General features: G+C 36.2%; 1 protein-coding gene across 4 annotated transcripts in view; it reads left to right on the top strand.

Annotated features, from left to right (window-relative positions):
• The window catches only part of CA1 (carbonic anhydrase 1), a 47,303-nt gene extending 27,433 nt beyond the window's left edge, over window positions 1-19,870 (top strand). For 3 of the 4 annotated variants that reach the window (XM_033439813.2, XM_033439812.2, XM_033439816.2), the window contains 7 exons: window positions 10,090-10,150; window positions 10,646-10,843; window positions 12,186-12,304; window positions 14,841-14,936; window positions 15,665-15,727; window positions 18,309-18,464; window positions 19,413-19,870. In XM_033439813.2, coding sequence (XP_033295704.1) covers window positions 10,114-10,150; window positions 10,646-10,843; window positions 12,186-12,304; window positions 14,841-14,936; window positions 15,665-15,727; window positions 18,309-18,464; window positions 19,413-19,529 — 786 coding nt within the window. In that variant the 5' untranslated portion in view covers window positions 10,090-10,113 and the 3' untranslated portion in view covers window positions 19,530-19,870. Of the gene's footprint in view, window positions 1-7,278; window positions 7,314-10,089; window positions 10,151-10,645; window positions 10,844-12,185; window positions 12,305-14,840; window positions 14,937-15,664; window positions 15,728-18,308; window positions 18,465-19,412 lie in introns of those variants that run through there. The other variant, XM_033439815.1, reaches the window with a different exon arrangement.
• The last annotated feature ends 7,443 nt before the right edge of the window (window positions 19,871-27,313 follow it).

The following is a 27,313-nucleotide window of genomic DNA, read 5'->3' as shown; positions in this document are numbered from 1 at the left end:
AACCAAAAAACAAACTTAGGATTGAAAAGTGTAGCAACAGCTGGTGCCAGCTGCAAGCAACCGCACAGTTGAATCCTGTCCAACTCTGAGGGAGATCTCTGAGAACTCTTGGAGCCTGCAACAGGAGCAACAAAAGACCACATTGTAAGAACGTCAAATGTAAACCCAGCTAGCTAGCACCCCCAGAAATTACCAACAGGGGGAACTGATAACATTGCCATGAATTCATCTTCCCCAGATCAAATCACTGCATAAAATCAGCCCTATTTGTTCTAGGAAGTTTATGCTCATAAGCTTCATTCTAACTGGAGCTTTGTTCATAGCCACTAAAGCCCTTAAGGAGTCCTTTGGACTCTGTGAGTCTCCATTTTAAAAGCAATACTGACATGAACCTGGGGAAGTGTTTTTCCTGGGGTTCTTTCTCACCGGACTGGTTCCGGCTGCCTCCTGGGTGATGACGGAAAACTAAGGCACTAACCTACATGTCATTGCCTCATTTTGTAATCCTCAGGCAGTTGCACAAAGGTTGTGTGGAACTTTACCAAGTAGTTAAAGGCACAGTCTGGGGCAGTCTTAAAGGACTTAGGATTGTTACTGAACTACCTAACTATTGCATATTAAGGAACTCCACCACAGGCCAGATAAGTGAGGTGTAAGGGAATGCAGTCAACATCTTTTCACTCTCAACCCTGAAGTTTGGAAACCCAAGGCCTTTCAAGTCACAGTTGAGAACTGTTGCCCAAGTAGCCTCCCCAAAGTTTTCTGATTCCAGAAAGGAGCCCTAAGAAACTACAGGAAAAGACCCTGTGCACTCTCACTATGTAAGTCAGTGCTAAAGGAAAAGTTATATTTTATCAGAGATCTTCAAGAATTCTTAATATTCTTCACTTACTCATAGCCAAGTCTATCTTTGAGATCAGCTTAGTATAAGTTATATATTTAGGTAGCTCTCATTTGCCTAGAGCAACTTTTTTTTTTTTTTTTTTTTTTTTGCGGTACGCGGGCCTCTCACTGTTGTGGCCTCTCCTGTTGCGGAGCACAGACTCTGGATGCGCAGGCTCAGCGGCATGGCTCACGGGCCCAGCTGCTCCGCAGCATGTAGGATCCTCCCAGTCTGGGGCACGAACCCGTGTCCCCTGAATCAGCAGGCAGACTCTCAACCACTGCGTCACCAGGGAAGCCCCCTAGAGCAACTTTTTTAAAAATTTAAAGAAAAGCAGAGAAAAGTCAGAATAAGACATATGGCCTTTAGCAACTAAATTACACAAGTAATCTCTTTACAGGAGACAGGATCTGGAAGGACTTTCATTAAAATCTTTCTATTTAGCCTTTAGCTAAAAGCAATGATTGTTTTTGAAATCTTGTTGTAGGGAGAATCTAATATAAATTTACTTTTTCTTCCTCCAGCCCTAGAAATATAAGGGAGGAGGATCTATTATGTTCCATCCTGTGCTCTGATCCTTCACCCTAGGACTAGAAGAAATAAAGTAGATTTTTGTGGAAATGTGGAGATATATGTTCATGAGTTACACTGCAACCAGGGAGTTGAAATCATGTGTAGCTTGGTTTCTCTACAGAAATGTTAGAAGGGTAGACACTGAAAGAACATCAAGAAGGATGTGTGATAGCTCTGTGGGCCTGGACAGCCTGGCTGTGGAGATGCAAAAACCCACAGCAGCCATCATTCAGGAAAGATGATGGCCCATATAGCACCCTGACCCCTCCCATGGACAAAAAACCAAGCCCTGTCTGTGTTGACATTAAGAAGTCTATTTTAAGGAAAATACAAAGACTGTTTGGGAGGTAATAACTAACCATATCACTGAACTCTTTTTTAATAATGAAGTACAAAGTGATGAAACACTATTTTTAGTTTGATTTTATAATTCGTCACTGGAAAGGATGCTTGATACAGAGCTTGAAGACACTGTGCTAACACTTACATCTAACTTTGGGTAAGTAGCTTAACTTTCTCATCTGTGAAAGCCTCTTTCTTCATTTTGAAAGAGGGATACTAACATTTGTTCTGCTCAGCTCACAATCTTCTTAAAAGTTATAAGTAAGATCATGTGAGTATAATTACAGTGAGTAAAAACCTTTCTATGGGCCTGTTCTAGAAGAAAGGGTTTTTTCTTGAAAAGCATCTATAATCATTTCATTTATTTCTTACCCATTTCTTAGAGAAAAAAAAACAAACCCTAGGGAGGATTATGTCCCATGGTTTTAAGGCTGATTAGCTAATATACTTCATCAGTCAAAGTCTTGGAAGTTCTGACACAGACCTGTGTCCTCAACTCTCAGGGTCATTTAACTCTCCCATCCAATTTAACCACAACCCATGCAGTTTTCCATTATTAGTAGTACACTCAGTGAAAATATAATAGCTATGTTTTACTGTGCATCTGCTATGTGCCTTTATCTCTAATCCTCATAAAAAAGCAAAACCTTCAAGGTGAGTACAATCATTAACCCACTTCACAATAAAGAAATAGAATGACTCAGAGAAATTAGGTTAGACAGACAAATTTTAGTTAATGCTAACACCTGAAAATAGCTGTGACTGTAAAGAAAGTCTTTAGAGAACGAAGGAGGATTGTAGCTATGGCTTCATCCACATTAGGTGTCTGTATTCACTCTTTTTTTTTTTTTAACATCTTTATTGGAGTATAATTGCTTTACAATGGTGTGTTAGTTTCTGCTTTATAACAAAGTGAATCACTCTTTTAAGATCAGTAAAGCGGTTCACTGTAATGTACTTCTGTACACTCTGAGTCATTCTGCAAACCGATATTTCAATTACTGGTCTTGCCGCTTTTCTTTGGTAGCCTGACTAGGACAGGAATCAGTTAGGAGAGAACTAAAATGGCAACCTCTTGCATGTAGGCATGGATATTTCCACTACAAAAAGGCATTTGGTTATTATGCTTGTCTTCACTTAACCATGTATCCGACTTGAACATTTGATTCAAAAACCCGTGCAGAGAATGTCACCACCCTGTTCTTAGCACATTGACCCAACAGATAAAAAAGCATCAAAAAAAAAAAAAAGAATGAAAAAAAGATTTTCTCCTCTGGAGTCAGGTACTAGTAAAAGCATTAAAGGATTTTTAAAATCTTATGAGGATAAAAACTAGTAAAACAGTAAATAATTTTTCAAGTGGCTGCTAATATTTGGTATTCTTCCTAAAAGAGGAAGGCATGTGAGGAAAATGACATTCCACTTAAAAGAGTGTTTGTAAAACTGTCCAAATGTGTTTTAAAATGTCACCTTGGAATGTTCATTAAAACAGATTCTCAGGCCTCCTGTGAAGAGATTTTGATTCAGTAAGTGTTACTTCAGTATTAATAATGTCTTTGTTAATATAATCTAATGCTTAATAGGAATGCATAATAGCATCCTAATCAGGACCTAGGATCTTCAGAATGACTACTTATCATATCTACAGCTAACTCAACACTGAAAAGTTAGTTATATACTATAAAGGATGTTAGAAATAATTTTGTGCTCATGAAATTAGTGGTATCAAGAGTAATAAGTGACTAGAGAAAATTTGCTAGAACATGAACAAGATATATGAGTGGACAAGTACAACACTTGAATGCCATTGATGTAGTATGTAAGTCTAGGCCCCATTGGGCCCCAGTGGACCCAGCTGTCTGAACCAACAACAAAGATCACCAGTCCTGATATCATCAAAGCGTGTTTGAAGTGAGTCCTTCATTCAAGGTGCTGGGTGGTGAGCCTCACTTGCAGCAAGCCCTCCTGAAACTGCAGACAAGTCACATGACTATTTTGTGCCAATTTGCTACTAATGAATGTACAATGGAGGGGGTCTGATCAGAGACTTACTTTCATTGAAACATATCTTTAGTAATTAGATTGTGAAGGCAGATTCTTATAGCCTCCGGATACGTCTAAAATGGCTACCAATACCTACCAGCAGAGCTTGATACACGTTAGCAATCTAAATTGCATCAGGTCATCTCACAAAAGTAAGGGAGTGGATGAGACATGCATGTGCATTTTAATTCACATATATGTGAATCTGAGGCAGGTGATCTACAGATTGTACATTAAGAAACACGGGATTAAGAGAGGACATATTCAGTTGCAAATGTGTTTTAGAAATCTAGTCTTTGACAGAAGGGTTTGAGAGCTAACAGAATTATTTGGGGGAGTCAATAGAAAATGTTTTTAAATCTTCGGATAACTTTTAGGTAGATGGACTCCAACAAAGGTTGCATGAAACATCTTAAGATAAGGTGACTGATGTGACTGACCTTCACCTCCCTTAATATTTACATTTGAGAATTTATCTCCTTTCATGTTTACATGTGGGATTTAGTTTAATCTGTGGCAAGCAGATGTCTTTTACTCAATTGTTTGAATTTCAGGCCACATGCAATCACTCGAACTATTTTATTTTATTTCATGTATTTATATTATGTATTTATCTGAGAGTTAAAATCAAACTTTTTTTTGAGGCTGAAGTTAATCATTTACATTTGTGCAGTATTTTAAGGTTTATTAAGGATTATGCATGTTATTTTCTTTTAAGATGAAAAATATTGCTTAATTATGTCATCTGTTATAGAGGAGCTCATCAATTCCCTAAACAGTTATAGGAGATAAGACAAATATTATTTTGTCTGTTTTAAAAATAAATATAAAGATGGTACAATTAATCTGCACAAGTTACCCATTCATCCAGTAGAAGAGACTCCTAACAATTAGCTTAAAAGTGCACAAGCCATAAGAACCTGCTATATAAAAAAAATAAAATTCAAAAAAATTTTTAAATAAATAAATTTTTTTAAAGTACACAGCCTATATTTTCAGTGTATTCAGTATATATCACTTCAACCAGTAATTTCAATACGTATGACAATCAACTAGGTATATTTAAAATGTCATGTTTTCAAAAGCAAGAAATTGTAAGAAATTGAATGCCTCTATGCTGTGGGTTAAAATAGTTACCTATGTAGAGTTGACTAGGTTAATAAAAAATATTCATTAGTGAATTTTAAAACTGTCTTCAAAAATAAAAATAAAATGTTCCAAGGCAGGAAATATAAGGTTGAAAATTTTTCTTTTATTACAGTAATAAAATCCATGAGTTATGGATCTGTGAAATTTCTATGTCAAAAGTTCAAACCACATTTCAAGAGTTAAGTTTCGATACTTACAAAGTGTCAAAAAAGTTGACACTTATAAAGACCAACGTTCTTACTCTCCCAGCAATGACTGACAGACACAGACGGGTCTCTTCATTCCTCCATTAATAGAACTGAGATAGGAAAGGCTCTTTTTCCTTAGTTCCAAATACGAACATGAGTTCACCTCCAGCAAAACTCATTCACACACCCCTGAGTTCAGACCAGCACGTTTGGGTGGGTGCAGTCCCTGATGAGTGTTTTTTCTTCTAAGTCTTTATAGAAATACAATAATTGAAGTTTAAAATGACCACTTAATTGTTCTCTCTAAAGTATTTATTGAACACCACTGGTTTCCATGCAGTGATTTAAAAAAAATAAAATGGTCCATCATTATCCAGGTGTCATTATAGAGATGGTTATAGATATTAAGCAAGTAAATAAATGAATTTCAGTATGCAAAAAAAATTAATAATTTCAGGATGCAACAAATGCTATGAAAGAAAGAAGACAGACTGAATTAATAGAGGGACTGAGAAGCAGGGATATATTAAATTTAGACATCAGGAAACTTGTCTCAGAGGAGGTGAAATGTGAGCCTGTGTAAAGATCTAGATACAGAGGCATCCAGACAGAGGGGACAGCAAGTGCAGAAGTACTAAAATGGGAACAAGCTTGGTATGGATGGAGACAAAGACATCCACTGGAAAGAATAAAGTTGGTAAGACATCTTGTTACAAGTGGAGAGAAAGACCAGTTTGGAAGAAATAATAACTGTGATATCCTGATAAACCATCCTGCCATTTAAACTGATTCAGCAGAATTTCCAATTGTCTTACTGCAGAAATGTACAAGATAATATAACCATTTTCCATGACCCACTTCTCCACTAGAAATAAGCTTTCTCTTGTCATCCTAAACAATATCAATTCTGGAGAAGCAGGGAAATTAGGGAGCAAAGTGAGAGTTATGCCAAATTTAATAAACATGACACTTGATTTTCACTATGTATATTTCCTTATTTTAGGGAAAATATGGGTCCCAGGGAAGCCACCTAACCTTATGGAATGCTAAGGATTATAGAACTGTATTGCCTTTTGGAATTTCTTTTCAGTGGCATTTAGCAGATCTCTACCATATTTAGACACAGCACTCTTTCACATTCCTAGTTTCTTCCATACCAAAGAATTATTTTTTAATTATAAATTTAAATTTGAAACTCATCATAATTTACTTGCCTTCATAAGAGTTCATGCTTTCAGTTTTAAAAGACTGAAGTAGGAATCAGAGGAAAATGTTTATTTAAGAGATTAGGAGGAAAAAAATTCATATAAGAAATGCTTAATATAATTTAAAATTAGCTAAACATGGTTTTCAAATTTTGTAAAACACTGAGAAAATGTCTCTGCTTTTTTGAAAACATTTCAGGGCACTAAAAAATCTTCAACAAAGTTAGTTGATGCTACTCAATAAATAAATGTAATAAGCTATTAAGTAACTTTATGTATTTATATATGTATGTATGTATGTATTTTATTGGCCACAGGCCCATATGGGATCTTAGTTCCCCAACCAGGGATTGAACCCTCAGCCCCTGCATTGGGAGAGCAGAGTCCCAACCACTGGACTGCCAGGGAAGTCCTATTAAGTAACTTTAAAGCAAATGTTTTATAGACAGCCTGTTAAAATGGTGGTGTAATAAAATAGAGAAGAGGATGCACTTATGAGTTTTAGAGGTAACCAGAAATGGATTCAAATCCTGACTCTTCTTGAATTTTCTGAGCCTCAGTTATTCCTCTTTAAAAGTGGGGTGAGACTAACCTAACCCTTAGGTCTACTGTGAGAACTGAATTAAGTCATTATTTTAAAGGATCTGACAGATGGTAATTATTCAATGAACAAAAGTCTTTTCTAGCCTTCTCCAGTACCCCTAGATGAGTGCACGGTGAAATAGCTCTCCTTAATAATAATAGTAAATCTTTTATCACTTTTCATAATTCTTTTTGCTTGTGTGTTTGTTGCAAGAATTTTATGTATTGTGAAAGAAGGTCAAGAGATAAAATTATGGCATATGGTTAAAGGGCAAGATAATATTAACATTTTATCTTTAAATATTTTTTTCAGTAAATATTTGGCCTCTTAAAATTCCATTTCATAAGGTAAAGGAAGAAATCTTTCTTTCCCTTCTACCCTCAGCCCATTAATACATTTTCATCAAATTTGCAAATTAAACCAATGTAATTATTAAAATTAAACATTCTGCACATCATTCTTTCAACATTTAAAAATCTCTATTTAAAGTACTACAATTGTTTTTTCCATATTATTGACATATAATTGGCATATAACTTGATACTTCTAAGAGTTACCAATTAGCCAATTCTCTATCAAAATTATTTACGTAGTTTTACATTACTTTTTTAAAAACTATAGGTTTTTCCATCAGCCTACTTGCTCCTGATTCAATTCCATGTACATACGGATTTATTTGGAATATTCTAACAGGGGAAAAAAAAGCCTTCTTCAATATGTGTTTATATACTTGATGGTTTTAGGGAATAAACTGTTTAGATTAGAAGAGCAGAGGCTGTGTAGACTGAACTCCTTGGTATGCAAAAGCAGTCCAAAGATCACAGGCCTAGAAAATTATACTGTGAGGAGACTACAGGTGAAAGTAAAGAGAACACAAAGTGAGACATATTGGATTTAGTACAGATATTAAGCTGAAAGAGGCAAAGTTTGTAAGCAGAAAAAGAGGGATAAAAGTAAATGGGAGGAGTGTTATGTTAGGACTTAAACCATAGGTGCTCATTAAATTTTACATCCTTTCTCTATATAGTTTTCTGCTTGTAGATGTACACAAACACACCCTGGGTACATAATGGAATAAAGGGTCATAATGGTTAGGGTTCAAGGTAATTTAGTGCCTAAAACTTTAAATAAAATGCAATCCCATATGTATGTTAAAATATTCATGTGATGAATTATCACATAATCATGTAATGAAAAGGAAGTTGTCCTTTTTTCCAAATAGGTTGATTAATATAGTAGTTTGATTTAAAGTTACTTTTAACAAAGTAGCAATTAGGAGGCATCTGGCAAAGAGTAGCCTGTTTCTATCACTCCATGAGCTTCTGGCCAACCTGAGACTCTGGGTCTAGAATGAAGTAGCCCAAGGGTCAAGTCTGACTACCGGTCATCTTAAGCCAGACCAGACCAGATTAACCAATCCAATCCTCCAGAAAACAGAATCAAGTTGAGGTCAATGGGCATTTGTTGATAGTGGAAGGTTAAGAAAGAGTACAAACTTTGGAGTTAGACAGATCTAAGTTTAAACCCTAGGCTTGTAAGATATAAGCAGCCACTTACAAGCTTTGCATAACCCTGAGGAATTGCCTTCAATTTCCTCTTATGTGGAATACACATTTTAATGCCTAATTTGGTTATTGTGAGAATTAAATGAATTACTGCATATAAACTGTTTAGCCTAGCATTTGAGTAATACTGGAGCTTTAATAAATGGTACCTTTAAAAAAAGTTCCCTTTTAAGTAATAGTTTCTTCTGCCTACTAAAGTGTGGAATGGAAGCTTGGGCCTCTTCCGACTTTGTTCAAGAGCCATACATAGTCCATCTGCATCTGAGCTAGTTGGCTATCATTAGCCAAAAGGGACAAACAATGTGCCTCTGGTCAGCCTTGCTAAAAATTGTGCCAGATTCACTTATTTCAGAAAGCCTAGGTAACTCAGAAAATTCCAGAGTGTGAAAGGAAGTATGACTACCAAGGCATGGAAATCAGTCATTACTATGGAAGCTTATATTTTCTGATTTTGTTTCCTCTGAGCACATTTAGAGCCTTGGAAATATGGACCTAGGCAGTCTGACACATACTAATTGGTTTTCTTTGCCTCCTTGAAAAGTCCTGTAGATCTTCTCATCACTCAACAGGTGGCAAGTCTCACCTTGGTCCAAGCTTAAATTGGACTTAAGAGAATTGTGGGCATAGAAAGAGAATTAGGGATCATCCACCTAATAGCTCACCCAGTGTGGCATTCAGCAGAGGTGTAGTAAAGAAAACAACTGGACTTGGAGGCTCAAGTCTTGGCTTCTTGGCTTCTTGGCTTCTTGCTAGTTGTGGTGAAGACCCTCAACATCTCTCAGCCACAAGATGATAATTCTCACTGTATAGGATTTATGAGTGTAGTGGTGATGGTAAAATAAAATAATATGAAAGTGCTCTATAAATTGTATAGAACTATACAGAAGAAAGCCTTTTATTCCGGTAGACCTGTATTTGATGTGTAACATAAATTTTGGAACATATTTAATTTCAATATTAATAAAATCTTCTCCATTTATGAATCCCAACTCCTTTAAAAATGGACTTTATTCTCATCATGTGTGTCTTTGAAGTGTACCATTATGAATAATATATATTACAAATAATTAATGATTCTGTTACCTGATTTTAAATTAACATCATGATACTTGTTCTGATCAGCCTGTAAACACGCAAATTATTCTTCTTACTAAATTACTGTTGCTAGTATTGCTTAAGTGTCCAGCAAGGGTAAAAATTGGAAATCTCAAGTGCACAGTCATCTTCAGTTAGAAATTCAAAGAATCATATATGATAATAGCCATATCTGCTACTAACATGAGAGAAACAGTGCTTGCTTTTATAAAAGCTAAGATTTCCATATTTCTCTCTTACAATATAAGAAAATAAAACAATTGGAACTGACCTTACCCTTGTGGGCTTCTTTTACAATATCTTTTTTTTTTTACATGCATATACTTCCTGATAGGTAGAGATGATGAAATAGTAACCTATTAAGGACAGAGATGGTTCTATAAAAACCCACAAATTGTGGTTTCAGTTGTCTACTGCACATTCAGTTGCAGTTAGTTATTTCAGGTATTATCTTTGTTTTCAGAAAAAGAAAACTAAGTGGAAGATAATGGCAAGTCCTGACTGGGGATATGATGGTGAAAATGGTAAACATTCTTCTGTTCATGTAGATCAAATAACAGCCTCTTTCCTTTTCCAATAAAAGAGATATTGAGCACTTAAAGTACCTATGTAGTCATAGATTAATTGTTTGGTTTGCCTGACTTTGAATTATAATAGCTCTGCATGTATTCTTAGCAGTTGTCCTTTGGGTCATTGTTGTCTACAAAATGAATTCTGTCTCTCTTCCTCTCTCTCCCTCTGTCTCTCTCTCCATATGTGTACATTAGAAATCTATTGCTATAACGTTAAAATATGTATAGTCTGATCCCACAGACTATGAGCATATTATTTGTATTGACAAATACACCATTTTATAGTATAGCATAGAAAAGGGGCATTCTCAAACACTGAATTTCCATTAAGTTAAACAGAATATCATTTAAGATCCTCAGTAAATCCTAATCTAATAAACAAAGTTATATTCCTAAAACATTGGATTTGATCAAGTTTTGATTGTAAGTGTATGTTTGTCCTGGTAGGTCCTGAACAGTGGGGCAAGCTGTACCCCATCGCAAATGGAAATAACCAATCTCCCATCGACATCAAAACCAGTGAAACCAAACATGATGCCTCTCTCAAACCTATCAGTGTCTCCTACAGTCCAGACACAGCCAAAGAAATCGTCAATGTGGGACATTCCTTCCACATAAACTTTGTGGACGATGATAATCGATCAGGTGAGCCAAAAGACCCTTCTAATTTTTCTTCGACTTTACTGGGGAAATTAAAACAATAGGGCTTTAAGAAACACAAAAGACCATCTGCAGTCTTTTGTGCACATGTGTAACGTTGCTGGAATCTGGTGAGGCATCTTGAATATCTAGAAAATTTACAAGTGGTAAAGATGATTTTGGGGACTCCCAGATCTGTCTTTTTTCAGTCCCTCTCCTTTTCAGGGACACTATTCCATTTCTTCTTGTTTCCAATGTCTTTTTGCTCACTTCACACCCTCTGAATAAACAGTAGCTTTTCAAAAAGGTCGATGGACCATCATGAATATAAAAACTGAAAAGGCAAATATTTTCTAATCGAGATGAGGGTGGAGGAGCCTAGTAGGGAAGAAAAACAGAGGTGAAGAATATATTTATTTGTGTGACCAGAAAAATGGGTCCGTAACTGTGAAGTGCCAGCAAGAAAATGGTCTTGTGTGCATCTTGTATGGAACAATTCTGTGCATAAGTATACTTGTCTATATTCCCCTCTCCTTACTAGGCCATAGTGACTGAATTTTTATCTTCATATCCCAGAATCTAGCACATAGTAAAATTTTCAAAACTGTTTACTGAATAATTTATTAAATGACAATTCCATAAAACAACTCTACTGACAAAAGGCAAAATTTGTTTTAGCACTTTCCTACAAGGTTATGAGCCTAAATTTTAGACACCTTGCAGCTATGTCCATTGTTAGGATTAGGTCTGGTATTATGTGTGTTTTATTAATCGTATGATTGGATAGACTCTCTAAAGAAACATGGTCATTCAATGTTAGAATTTTAAAAGTGACCTTACTGTTCTGCTGGAATATTCTTTTGGTCCCTGGCTAGGGATTCTCAACAAAGCTGTCAAGATACCCTCTTGTGTCCTGATCAGTTACAAGGTATGTGTTGAGTAATTTGTTACTAAAAATAAATTACTAAAGATCTTGATGCATACTGCCCACTACTGTCTTTGTTAAAAGAATGAATGAATGAACTTGCAAATTAAAGCAGATTCAAGGAAAGCCCTGTAATCATATAATTCACTCATTTTCCAATATGCTTTCTTGAAGGCAGAAAAAGGTAAAATTACAGCTCATGTGCTGAGAATTATATATAATTAATGCACTATCGTAGGGTGCACCATATATACGAAGACCATCATTGTGGATGTGAGGGAAAAAACCAACAAGATGAAAACTTTGGTGCTACTGTTTGTTTTCATTTCTACTCAATCCAATTTAATGTTAGTTTATATTAAATGCAAAGATAAGCTGGAGTTTATGATTGTAACACTAACAGTAATTTCCTTTTTCTTCTAGTGCTGAAAGGCGGTCCTCTCTCTGAAAGCTATAGGCTCCATCAGTTCCATTTTCACTGGGGTGTCAAAGATGACTATGGTTCTGAGCACTTGGTGGATGGAGTCAAATATTCTGCAGAGGTAAGGTAGCTTAACGAGTGAGCGAGAACTACACTGAGAGTCCTCCCAGAAGCAGCTCCCTTATAACATAAGACTCCCTTATAATGGCTCCAAAGGAATGAGCATTCTGGTCCCTGAAAAGCACTCCCAGGTTCCATTAAAATAAAATACAGACACACTGTGTTTGGCAATAGAGGGAAATTTTCATGTGAAAGAGGCAGGTGAACTTGGAGTCAGACTCATGAACCCCAGAATACTCTTTCATTTCAGAATGCCTTGAAAAGTTATCTTGATGTCAGGCTAGCCTCAAGGGGAAATGCTGCTGTCCTTTTAAAACTCCAACCCCCAAATGGAACACACCATCATTCTCTTCTTATTTAAATGTTCAAGTTTGGACACACCAGTAGCATAGGTGTAGCTAGGCTGGAACACTTCAGTAAGACTCTACTAAGAGTGCAAGTTTAATCACAGGAGTCATCACAGAGTAGCATACTCTAGATGAGGGTTTGAGGTTCCCTGGCTCAGGCCACTACCCTCTGGCCTCTTGATTCACCCCCACATGGAAGTTTGTGATCCAATTCAAGACATTCTGTCTGTATATCCATGGAAAAATAAAGAACATTTGCATCAAACTGTCAACAGAGGGTATGGGAGACTAAAAACAAAGAACTTTTGCTCTTCATATGTATGAATATACAATACATTTGTACCAATATAGACTGGTTGGCTTTTTTATATTACTTTTATAAAATGAGTTCATAATACATATAGATTTCCAACATGCTTTTTTTTCACTTACCAATTTATCATGATCATTTTTTCAAGTCCGTAGGTTTAATTGCACCTCTTCTTTTACTGTCTGTACAATATTTCAGTGTATGCATGTTAGAATTTATTAGCTGAGCCCTACATATGGACAATTACAATGCCTTTTCCTTTTTGTTCTGTTCTTTTTGCTTTTACCAAAAAAAAAAAATGCTGCAATAAATACATCTGTACATGTATCTTACACCCTAGTGAAAGCAATTATGTAGGGCAGATTTTCATAAAAGGGATTGTTAGGTACAGGGTTATGCATTTTTCATTTTAATAGAGGATTTGGGAATAGTATACAAATATAACTTACTTTATGTTACATTGTAAAGCCAGGCTAATAACTTTCAATGTTGCAGAAATCCATTAAATGTATTTTTCCTATTTCTCCTTCATAAAATTGAAGGTGGACTAAAATCAAATGGGCTGAAAGCCTAAATTAGTATTAGTAGCATCTTTGGGGGAGGACATTTGGTTGTATTTAAGAAATATAAACTGGTGATTCTCTCATTTAATTTGAGAAAAATAAAATTAATCCAGGGTAGAGATGACAGGCACTTAGCCACAAAGTTCAACATATGACAGATGGTGGGATGGAGGATGGAAGGGACAGCAGGAGAGAGGGAGACATGGGGAGAAAGAGAGAGAGAAGAGACAAAGAAGAGGGAAAGAGGGGAGGGGCGGGGAGGGCAGGGGAAGAGAGGGCAAGGGAGGGGAAGCAAGAGAAGGGAAGGGAGGAGAAGGGAAGGGAAGGGAAAGAAAGGGAAGGGAAGGGAAGGTATACATGACATGGAGAGAATTGGTTTGATTTAGAGTGATACAAGTGACCAGATGATCACTTTACATTGGGTGGTCAGGAAAGGATTTTTTCAGAACTGGCATTTGAGTTCAGCCTTAATTCAAGTCAAAATACTGCTGTTGAAAGATTATGGGGAAGGACACCCCAGAGAAAATCAGCAGCTAATGAAAAGACTCAAAGTTGTAAACCAAGTGAAGGGGTATAATCTATGAGATGTGCTGAAAGATGGATGTTGATAAATGGAGAAAAGTAAGAAATTAATGACAACTGTTGTATTTTTTGGTTGAGCAATTAGATGGAAGGTGGTGCCTTTTCCTAAGAAGGGAAAATGAAACAGGTCTGGCAAGGAAGAAGTCAAGAGTTCTAGTTTGGCCATATTAAGTTTGAGATTCATATTAAACATCCATGTGGAGATATCAAGAAAGTATCAAGAAGACATACACACATACTTGGGTATACAAGTCTAGAGTTCCACAGAGAGGTTAAGCTGGAGATGTTGGCTTGAGATGTGTCTGGATATGCTCAAGAGAATCTGTCCTTGGCCAAGACTCCAGATACTTCAGGAACCCCTTCTCATAAAGTTACTAAGTACCTCAAGTGAGAGAAAATTAAGTTTTTGTCCCCAAACTAGTTAGCCAGAATTCCTGATCTTCTTATACCAAAGTTTTTTTTTAAAAAAGGAGTAATATTGAATAGTTATGATATTGTGAGAAAAGACATTTTACTTACTGGTTCCAGTATTTGCACTTGCCCACTCTGTTCAGCACACAGATAACTTTTCTTAAGAGTGAGAACATAGCCCTTTCCATGCCCTGGATGAAGGGTCACATAAGTTTTATCTATCAAAGCCAAGATATATCTTTATATATTAACAAGTTAATGTCTAACTTACTTTTTACTTTCACAATGGTATAAATAACTACTCAACCACATTGTCATTTTTAGCTTCATATAGTTCACTGGAATTCTGCGAAGTACTCCAGCTTTGCTGAAGCTGCCTCACAGGCTGATGGTTTGGCACTTATTGGTGTTTTGATGAAGGTGAGTTATAGAGAGTTACAGAGCTCTGCTAAAACTATTTCTTACCAATCAGACCTCAAAATAGGATGAAATAAGACAAAAGAATATTTGAGTCCTTTTTTTTTTTGGAAAGTTCCCCTTCTACTAATGGCTGACCACAGATGAATGAACAGTTCCCTAGTGTATTTTAGTTTGTTTTCTCTTGGCTTTTCCCACTTGAAGAGAGAAATAAATTTCAGGTAGAGATGAAATGAGAAGGTGTTGAAGGTGAAGCTAATTTTTTTTTTCAGCTCTTCCAAAGTCCCTTTCTTCTAAACTTCCTACCTCATAGAGTCAGGAGTTTATCAGTTTAATGTTTCATAAGAAAAATATATTAAGAGGATTTTTGTCCCATAAAGTTCAACTGATATTTAAAATGGAAGATTTGTTCACATCCTCTGTAGGAGAGTCCCTGAAAAGTTCTATAGGGAAGTTATTAAAGTGGGTATATTTGGGTGACTAACTTTTGGAATTATAGTGATTCTAGTTAACCTTTATTGAACACTAACAACATGACATTCATTGTACTAATTATAATTAATAGAACATATAGTAGGAGGTTTGTTTTTGTATTACAGTTTTGTTAAATTCCTATATTTTGGCTTGCATATTTTTTCTTCAGTTACTGTTTTTAATTGAAAAAACTTAACTAAATAGGATTTGACTTGATAACAATTTTTATCTCACACTTTACTTTTTTTAATCTCCAGGTGGGTCAGGCCAACCCAAACCTGCAGAAAGTACTTGATGCCCTAAAAGCAGTTAAAACTAAGGTAAATAGACTAATTAAGTTAGTTTAAATCAGAGAACAAGAATCCGCAGAACTACAGAAGTCATTCAATTGTATATTTGATGTGAGGAGTAGGAAGGCCGAAGCACAAACTACCAATCTGAAAATCAAGGTACTACTTAGATGTTCCTTGCTTCTGAAAAGGTCTCTGACTCAGATATTTGTTTTATTTTAGTTTTGTTTTTCATAGTTATTGGTCATCTATTTTGGCAGGATGAAGCCTGTAGAAGAATGGGTTTCATAGCTGTTCAAATTTGTTTAAAAACTATAATCAACTAAAGTGTGAATTTTTTACATCATGGGGAAAGATATCTTTATTTTTTATCAATACAAAAATACAGAAGTTAAGTGTATTGTTTTAAAATCCCTTTAATATGCAGTGTCTGATAACCATGATTCCCCCTGTCAGCTTAAAAAAAAAAAGAAAAAAAGATGGATTTTATGATATATTTAACCTTAGCTTTACTGTTTTAATAGCAAATAGTTAAATCATATGTCAGAGATATGTCATTTTCTTTCATTGTATTTTTATATAAAATAAATCTAGTTCATGTTGAGTCTAAAAAAATTAATCTTCAAATGGATATATTATAAAGTGGAAAGTCTGAAGATAAATAAGCACTCAACTCAGGAATATAAAAAATAATATATGAAAAGAAAATAGAAGGAAATAATTAATGAAGATGAAGCAAAACATTAATAAAATAAGAAAGAAAATGAATATATACAAGGTAAAATTTTATTACTAAAATGAAAAGCTGATTCTTTGGATAAAAACAACCAAAAAACACACTTTTGGCAAGTTTGATGATGGAAAAAAAGGTACACATACAAAAAATTTATTAGAATTAAGGAATTGGGTCATAATTAAAGATGTGGTAAAAAGTTTTAAAAGAGAAAAATTTGTACACTTGACCCTTGAACAACATGGGTTTGAACTGCACAGGTCCACTTATTCATGGATTTTTTTTTTTTGATAAATACATGCTATAGCACTACAAAATTGGCACTTAATTGAATCTGCTGATGCACAACTGTGGTTATGAGGGATGACCATAAAGTTATATGTGGATTTTTGACTGTGCAGGGGTTCAGCACTCCTGGTTCAACACTTCTAACCCCCACATTGTTCAAGGGTCAGCTGTATAATACTATACCAGTAAATTTGAAAATTTAGATTAAAAGGATGCATTTCTAGGAAAATGCAGAGAAACTGACTCAAAATGTGAAAGCCTAAACAGATCAAGAATCTAAAAAGAAATTGAAAAAATAGTAAAAATCGTATCTAGTGAAAGAAAACTCTGGGCCCAGACCACTTTATGGGGAAGTGTTACACAACTTTTAAGAAACAATCATGCCACTGTTAACTAAACTGCTCAGATGAGGGGACAGAAAACTTTATTTTGATTTAATTCAATGAAACCTAATACCCAAACTGGGTAAGAACACCACAAAAAGGAAATCATAGGCTAATCGTTCTTAGGAATATAGCTAAAATAAATATTAAAATCAATTACAGCAAATCATATTCAACAGTATATTAAAAGAGTAATGTTTCCAAACTAGTAGACTTTATCCCCAGGATGCAAGGATAGTTTGATATTAGACTATCTTCCAATATAAGTCATTACAGTAACAAATTAAAGATGAAAAACCATATTACAAACTTGTTAGATGCTTGAAAAGCATTTGATAAAAATTCAATGCCAATTCCTGAAGATAAAAAAAAGAAAGAAAAGTCTCTGAAAACTTATTGAGCTTAAGAAAGAATATCACATACCAACTTGGATCAAACATCAAACTTAGTAGTGAAATATTTGAAGCCTTTCAAATTCAATCAAGAAAAAGACCAGGGTGTCAACTGTGACCACCACAACTGACCATTACAATAAATGTCCTAATCAATGTAATAAAGAAAGGAAAGAAATAAGAGTACATTTTTGGATAAATATTAGGGAAACAAAGACAAATCTATCCTCAAGTGCAGAGGATATAATCATTGGCATCGACCTGGAAAATACAAATCAAACAGGTAAAAAACAGAATTAATACACAAGTTTAATAAAGTTGACTACATAAAATATTAGCATACAAATATCAATTCATTTTCTATACACCAATATAACCAATCAGAAAAGAAAATAGGAATAAATAGAATGAAGATAAAACATACCAATATACATGTCAATAAAGATCTTTACCACTGGAACAGTATCTGGTATCATTCCTAGAGAAGCAATAAATGTTTTATACTGGAAATTAACTATCTTTTTAAAGAATACAGATAATAAAAACTTCTTAAATCTTTGCTTATCTTCAACCAAATGAAGAAGGAGGAAGATTGCTCAGTCAAAATTCCAGTGTAGCATATTTTCAATCTTCTATTACTTTTATTGTTTATATCCACAAACACACCAGTCATGAAATACTATATAGTAGAAAAATTGATTAAATTCTTAGCTAAGATCTATCTACCAAATAATATAACATATATGTCATATATGTAATGATGCAAATAGTTTATATCATGATATAATAATATATTACTTTTGTTTTTCTTTCAGGGCAAAAAAGCCCCATTCACAAATTTTGACCCCTCTGTTCTCCTTCCTTCATCCTGGGATTACTGGACCTACCATGGCTCTCTGACTCATCCCCCTCTTTATGAGAGTATAATCTGGATCATCTTTAAGGGAAACATCAGTATTAGTTCAGAACAGGTAAAGTATCAAAGGTGAATGAGTGAGCATTAGAAGTGCAAAGCAGGAATACCATTTCAATTCATAGTATTATTGGGGGAAATTATTATTTCAATTAGATTTTGAAGAGTTCATTTTCCCTTCCAACTGAAAAAGATTTATTTGTGACATAAGGTCTATTGAATAATCAAAAATAAAAGTGTATTTATAAACACTTTTTTTACTTTATGTAGAAAAAATATATGAGATTCAGAACTCTTGCTATTCTTTTTGCCTTAATAAGTAAAAATCCAACTTTGTTAAATATCTTCCTAAGAGTTTCAAAAACAAGAAAAAAATGGCACTAGAAGTACTATTAAGACTTTGGGGAATTGTGACTCTCAAGTGGCATATTTTGATAGCTGACATGGGTTTTTGTTCTTTTTTGAAACTTAAGCTCGTAAATATTCAACAAAATATCTCATTAATTATTGTTTATAATTATGAAAATAGTAACTACCAATGATTGAGCAACTACTTTTATTAGGTTACTTATGTACGTTTTGTCAGTCAATTCTCATAACAAGCCTTTAGGGCAGGCGGTGTGACCTATTGGTAACTAACACTTCTTGAGCATATGCCATATGCCAAACACCATTCTAAGAACTTTACATGTATTGACCCATTTAGTCTTCACAACAATGCAATGAAATAGTACTATATGGAAACTGAGGCACCAAGCAGGTAAGTCTCTTACCCAAGAGTGAGAAAGCTGGTATTCTAATCCAGTCAATCATCGATAATTTAAGCCAAATGCCTAGTGCAAAGAAATGTGAAGGAATTTTTGGCTTCCTCCCTTCGTATCTGTGAAACCACTGCAGTCTTCAACCTGATTTTCTAAATATCAGTGCATCAATTATACTAGAAGAAAAGTGTTCTGTGTAAATTTAATAGCTTTTGACTATTTAAATATTTTATCCTCCCTCCAAGCTGGCACAGTTCCGCAGTCTTCTATCAAATGTCGAAGGTGATAAAGAAGTCCCCATTAAGCACAACAACCGACCACCCCAGCCTCTGAAGGGCAGAACAGTGAAAGCTTCATTCTGATGGGCCCAAGAAGAAATTTATCCTCCCTCAAGGAGGAAGGCTCTGCTTCTGATGTAATCCAATAAAGCAAGTTTTAAGAAACAAGTTTATTTTAATACTAGCAAGACAGCCTACTTTCAAATTTAATCTGCAGAACTAAAAAGCTTTAATTTTTATTCTTAATGCTTAACTCAAATAGTAATCTGTAAGTTTACAAAACTTGTGCTTAAATTCAAGTCTATTTTGTTGAATTCTTTATAACACAATTAATTTCTTAGTGATTTGTACTTAATTTCTTAGTTATTTGTATCTTTCCATTTTATTCATTTTAATTGAACTAATAAAATAATTGTATCCTTGTCTTCTTGTCTATTATGTACTCTATTTTTAAAAGGCATTAGGTTTCTACCTCATTTACATTCAAGAATTTTAAATGCTTTATTTGCAACATTATTTTGCCTCAAATGTAATAACCTAAGAGTAGCTTGAGATGAAATGTTGAGAATTCATTTGCTTACTCTTGAAGACAAAGACAGCTAGAATGACAATGGATTTAATATTATTATGCTGGGTCCATGTTGCTACCATTTGTATACTCTGTGATAAAAATGATATATTTCATACAGGAAATAATGCTTCTGGTTATTGCTTCCACTCCCCACCCCCAACATTAGCAAGTTCATTGTTTTTGTTGGGGTTTTTTTCCATTATTATAACTAGTTAGCTAGCATGGAGAATCTGTACTTCAAATTTGGAAGAAAAGTTACCAGTGAATTATTTATAACAATGATAAAGGAATCATTTGGCTTAGAATCATATAGAAATATCACATATGCTTTTAGTCAGATGTGTACTTAACCTGAAGCCATTCTTTCTGAAGCCATATCTACATTCAGAATTCTGCAAATCTTGTGTCCATTGTTTAGTCTTGTGATTTACTTATTTTCTCTTCTCTGAGAAATCATATTAGAGACGAAAGAGCACATCTATTCCAATGTTCTAGTCTTGTCTAATGTCAGAGAATCAGTCAAAACCTCTCAATGACTGTAATCGTACATAGAAAGGCAGACAAAGCAGATTCTTCATAGCTCTGAGGTAGCTTTTGTGTAAAGGCTGTGTTTATTTTGTACCTAAAAATCCTAGGAGACATCTTTTGATATTTTTATTTGGAGCCCAGAATTTAAGTGAATCTTCTTTAATAAAAATGTAATGGACCCAAGTAACACTTCATTTAGCTCAACCCCCATAATCTGTCTATAAAAATAAAATACTTTCTTTGCAAAAGTAATTTGACTGTGTATATTAATATATATTTACCAGATATTGAAAAAGCATGAAACAGTTACACCTGTCCTGTGACCATCTTATTTCACTTGTTACCTTGAAAGGATTTTAATCTAAATTTATCAGTGGTCATCATGAAGGCCAAAAGAGGAGTATGAGTTTAATTTAAGAAATATATTTGCAAAAGATGCTCTTGACCTACAATGTTTGAAAGTGTTTTCTGAAAAGAAATTGCGTGGAACACACAGGAATATGGCTTCTGTAGCTGGAGTGTGATCACTGCAGGGGGACCTTCAAGATGGCAGAAGAGTAAGACATGGAGATCACCTTCCTCCCGACAAATACATCAGAAATACAACTACATGAGGAACAACTCCTTAAGAACACCTACTGAACGCTGGCAGAAGACCTCAGACCTCCTAAAAAGCAAGAAACTCCCCACGTACCTGGGTAGGGCAAAAGAAAAACAGAAAAAACAGAGACAAAAGGATAGGGACGGGACCTGCACCAGTGGGAGGGAGCTGTGAAGGAGGAAAGGTTTCCACACACTAGGAAGCCCCTTCGCGGATGGAGACTGCGGGTGGCGGAGGGGGAATGTTTCGGAGCCCCGGAGGAGAGCACAGCAACAGGGGTGCAGAGGGCAAAGGGGAGAGATTCCCGCACAGAGGGTCGGTGCCGACCGGCACTCACCAGCCCGAGAGGCTTATCTGCTCACACACCGGGGCGGGCGGGGGCTGGGAGCTGAGGCTCAGGCTTCAGAGGTCGGATCCCAGGCAGAAGACTGGGGTTGGCTGCATGAACACAGCCTGAAGGGGGCTAGTGCACCACAGATAGCCAGGAGAGAGACTGGGAAAAAGTCTGGACCTGCCTACGAGGCGGAGACCATTGTTTCGGGGTGCGTGAGGAGAGGGGATTCAGAGCACCACCTAAACGAGCTCCAGAGACGGGCGCGATCCGCAGCTATTAGCGCGGACACCATAGATGGGCATGAAACGCTAAGGCTGCTGCTGCAGCCACCAAGAAGCCTGTGTGCAAGCACAGGACACTATCCATGCCTCCCCTCCCGGGACCCTGTGCAGCCTGCCACTGCCAGGGTCCCATGATCCAGGAAAACTCCCCCGGGAGAACACACAGTGCACAGCAGGTTGGTGCAACTCACGCTGGCCTCTGCCACTGCAGGATCTCCCCGCATTCTGTACCCCTCCCTCCACGAGGCCTGAGTGAGCCACAGCCCCCAAATCAGCTGCTCCATTAACCCCATCCTGTCTGAGCAAAGAACAGATGCCCTCAGGCGACCTACACACAGATGTGGGGCCAAATCCAAAGCTGAACCGCAGGAGCTGTGCAAACAAAGAAGAGAAAGGGAAATCTCTCCCAGCAGCCTCAAGAGCAGCAGATTAAATCTCCAAAATCAACTTGATGTGCCCTGCATCTTTGGAATACCTGAAGAGACAAAGAATCAGCCCAAAATTGAGCTTGGTGGACTTTGGGAGCAATGATATATATATATATTTCCTTTTCTCTTTTTCTGTGTGGCTGACAGGGTCTTGGTGCTATGGCCTGGTATCAGGCTTGTGCCTCTAAGGTGGGAGAGCTGAGATCAGGACATTGGTCCACCAGAGACCTCCTGGCTCCATGTAATATCAAATGGCAGAAGCCCTCCCAGAGATCTCCATCTCAACTCTAAGACCCACCTCCACTCAACAACCAGCAACCTACAGTGCTGGATACCCTAGGCCAAACAACTAGCAAAACAGGAACAAAACCTCACCCACTAGCAGAGAGGCTGCCTAAAATCATAACAAGTTCACAGACATCCAAAACACACCACCGGACATGGTCCTGGCCACCAGAAAGACAAGACCCAGCCTCATCCACCAGAACACAGACACTAGTCTCCTCCAACAGGAAGCCCACACAACCCACTGAACCAACTTTACCCACTGGGGGCAGACACCAAAAACAACGGGAACTACAAACCAGCAGCCTGCAAAAAGGAGACCCCAAACACAGTAAGTTAAGCAAAGTAAGAAGACAAAGAAACACACAGCAGATGAAGGAGCAAGGTAAAAACCCACCAGACCTAACAAATGAAGAGAAAATTGGCAGTCTACCTGAAAAAGAGTTGAGAGTAATGATAGTAAACATGATCCAAAATCTTGGAAATACAATGGAGAAAATACAAGAAACATTTAGCAAGGAGCTAGAAGAACTAAATAGCAAACAAACAATGATGAACAACACATTAAATGAAATTTAAAAATCTCTAGAAGGGATCAATAGCAGATTAACTGAGGCAGAAGAACAGATAAGTGACCTAGAAGATAAAATAGTGCAAATAACTACTGCAGAGCAGAATAAAGAAAAAAGAATAAAAAGAATTGAAGACAGTCTTCAGAGACTTCTGGGACAACATTAAATGCACCAGGATTCAAATTACAGGGGTCTCAGAAGAAGAAGAGGAAAATAAAGGGACTGAGAAAATATTTGAAGAGATTATAGTTGAAAACTTCCCTAATGTGGGAAAGGAAAGAGTTAATCAAGTCCAGGAAGTGCAGAGAGTCCCATACAAGATAAATCCAAGGAGAAACACTCCAAGACACATATTAATCAAACTATCAAAAATTAAACACAAAGAAAAAATATTAAAAGCAGCAAGGGAATAATAACAAATAGAAGACAAGGGAATCCCCATAAGGTTAACAGCAGATTTCTCAGCAGAAACTCGGCAAGCCAGAAGGGAGTGGCAGGACATATTTAAATTGATGAAAGGGAAAAATCTACAATGAAGATTACTCTACCTAGCAAGGATCTCATTCAGATTCGAAGGAGAAATTAAAACCTTTACAGACAAGCAAAAGCTAAGAGAATTCAGCACCACAAAACCAGCTTTACAACAAATGCTAAAGGAAATTCTCTAGGCAGGAAACAGAAGAGAAGGAAAAGACCTACAATAACAAACCCAAAACAATTAAGGAAATGGTAATAGGAACATACATATCGATAATTACCTTAAATGTAAATGGATTAAATGCTCCAACCAAAAGACATAGACTGGCTGAATGGATACAAAAACAAGACCCGTATATATGCTGTCTACAAGAGACCCACTTCAGACCAAGGGACACATACAGACTGAAAGTGAAGGGCTAGAAAAAGATATTCCATGCAAATGGAAATCAAAAGAAAGCTGAAGTAGCAATACTCATATCAGACAAAATGGACTTTAAAATAAAGACTATTACAAGAGACAAAGAAGGACACTACATAATGATCAAGGGGTCAAAGGAGAAGCTCTAACAATTGTAAAAATTTATGCACCCAACATAGGAGCACTTCAATATATAAGGCAAATGCTAAAGGTCATAAAAGGGGAAATCGACAGTAACACATTCATAGTAGGGGACTTCAACACCCCACTTTCACCAATGGACAGATCATCCATAATGAAAATAAATAAGGAAGCACAAGCTTTAAATGATACATTAAACAACATGGACTTAATTGATATTTATAGGACATTCCATTCAAAAACAACAGAATACACTTTCTTCTCAAGTGCTTATGGAATATTCTCCAAGATAGATCATATCTTGGGTCACAAATCAACCCTTGGTAATTTTAAGAGAATTGAAATTGTATCAAGTATTTTTTTAACCACAATGCTATGAGGTAAGATATCAATTATAGGAAACAATCTGTAAAAAATACAAACACATGGAGGCTAAAAAATACACCACTTAATAACCAAGAGATAACTGAAAAATCAAAGAGGAAATCAAAAAATACCTAGAAACAAATGACAATGAATACACGACGACTCAAAACCTATGGGAAGCAGCAAAAGCAGTTCTAAGAGGGAAGTTTATGGCAATACAATCCCACCTCAAGAAACAAGAAACATCTCAAATAAACAACATAACCTTACACCTAAAGCAATTAGAGAAAGAAGAACAAAAATACCCCAAAGTTAGCAGAAGGAAAGAAATCATAAAGATTAGAACAGAAATAAATGAAAAAGAAATGAAGGAAACAATAACAAAGATCAATAAAACTAAAAGCTGTTTCATTGAGAAGATAAACAAAATTGATAAACCATTAGCCAGGCTCATCAAGAGAAAAAGGCAGAAGACTCAAATCAACAAAATTAGAAATGAAAAAGGAGAAGTAACAACTGACACTAAAGAAATACAAGGGATCATGAGAGATTACTACAAGCAACTATATGCCATTAAAATGGACAACCTGGAAGAAATGGACAAATTCTTAGAAAAGCACAACCTTCCGAGACTGAACCAAGAAGAAATAGAAAATAAAAACAGACCAATCACAAGAACTGAAACTGAGACTGTGATTAAAAATATTCCAACAAGGTCTTCCCTGGTGGCGCAGTGGTTTAGAGTCCGCCTGCCGATGCAGGGGACACGGATTCATGCCCCGGTCCGGGAAGATCCCACATGCCGCAGAGCAGCTGGGCCCATGAGCCATGGCCGTTGAGCCTGCGCATCCGGAGCCTGTGCTCCGCAATGGGAGAGGCCACAACAGTGAGAGGCCCGCGTACCGCAAAAAAAAAAAAAAAAAAAAAAAAATCCAACAAAAAAAAGCCCAGGTCCAGATAGCTTCACAGGCGAGTTCTATCAAACATTTAGAGAAGAGCTAACACCTATCCTTCTCAAACTCTTCAAAAATATAGCAAATGGAGGAACACTCCCAAATTCATTCTACAAGTCCACCATCACCCTGAAACCAACATCAGACAAAGATGTCACAAAGAAAGAAAACTACAGGCCAATATCACTGATGAACATAGATGCAAAAATCCTCTACAAAATACTAACAAAAGGAATCCAACAGCTCATTAAAAGTATCATACACCATGATCAAGTGGGGTTCATCCCAGGAATGCAAGGATTCTTCAAAATATGCAAAGCAATCAATGTGATACACCATATTACCATATTGAAGGAGAAAAGCCATATTTTCCTCTCAACAGAAACAGAAAAAGCTTTTGACAAATTCAGCACCCTTTCTTGATAAAAACCCTCCAGAAAGTAGGAATAGAGGGAACTTACCTCAACATAATAAAGGCCATATATAACAAACCCACAGCCAATGCCGTTCTCAATGGTGAAAAACTGAAACAATTTCCTCTAAGATCAGGAACAAGACAAGGTTTCCCACTCTCACCACTATTATTCTACATAGTTTGGGAAGTTTTAGCTACAGCAATCAGAGAAGAAAAAGAAATAAACAGAATCCAAGTTGGAAAAGAAGAAGTAAAGCTGTCACTGTTTGCAGATGACATGATGCTATACATGGAGAATCCTAAAGATGCTACCAGAAAACTACTAGAGCTAATCAATGAATTTGGTAAAGTAGCAGGATACAAAATTAATGCACAGAAATCTCTGGCATTCCTATACACTAATGATAAAAATCTGAAAGAGAAATTAAGGAAACACTCCCATTTATCATTGCAACAGAAAGAATAAAATACCTAGGAATAAACCTACCTAAGGAGAAAAAGGACCTGTATGCACAAAACTGTAAGACACTGATGAAGGAAATTAAAGATGATATAAACAGATGGAGAGATATACCATGTTCTTGGATTGGAAGAATCAACATTGTGAGAATGACTCTACTACTCAAAGCAATCTACAGATTCAATGCAATCCCTATCAAACTACCAATGGCATTTTTCACAGAACTAGAACAAAAAATTTCACAATTTGTATGGAAACACAAAAAACCCCGAAACGCCAAAGCAATCCCAAGAAAGAAAAATGGAGCTGGAGGAATAAGACTCCCTGACTTCATACTATACTACAAAGCTACAGTAATCAAGACAGTTTGGTACTGGCACAAAAACCGAAATATAGATCAATGGAACAGGGTAGAAAGCCCAAAGATAAACCCATGCACATATGGTCATCTTATCTTTGTTAAAGGAGGCAAGAGCATACAATGTAGGAAAGACTGCCTCTTTAATAAGTGGTGCTGGGAAAACTGGAGAGCTACATGTAAAAGAATGAAATTAGAAAACTCCCTAACACCATACAGAAAAATAAACTCAAAATGGATTAAAGACCTAAATGTAAGGCCAGACACTATCAAACTCTTAGAGGAAAACATAGGCAGAACACTCTATGACATAAATCACAGCAAGATCCTTTGTGACCCACCTCCTAGAGAAATGGAAATAAAACCCAAAATAAGCAAATGGGACCTAATGAAACTTAAAAGCTCTTGCACAGCAAAGAAAACCATAAACAAGATGAAAGGACAACCCTCAGAATGGGAGAAAATATTTGCAAATGAAGCAACTGACAAAGGGTTAATCTCCAAAATTTACAAGCAGCTCATGCAGCCCAATATCGAAAAAAGAAACAACGCAATCCAAAAATGGGCAGAAGACCTAAACAGATATTTCTCCAAAAAAGCTATACAGATTGGCAACAAACACATGAAAGATGCTCATAATCATTAGAGAAATGCAAATCAAAACTACAATGAGGTAT

The sequence above is a fragment of the Orcinus orca genome, chromosome 17, assembly GCF_937001465.1.
Source record: "Orcinus orca chromosome 17, mOrcOrc1.1, whole genome shotgun sequence".
In the NCBI taxonomy this organism is placed as follows: domain Eukaryota; kingdom Metazoa; phylum Chordata; class Mammalia; order Artiodactyla; family Delphinidae; genus Orcinus; species Orcinus orca.
The sequence above is the reverse complement of the archived record's forward strand: the minus strand, read 5'-3'. Positions and strand labels throughout refer to the sequence as shown.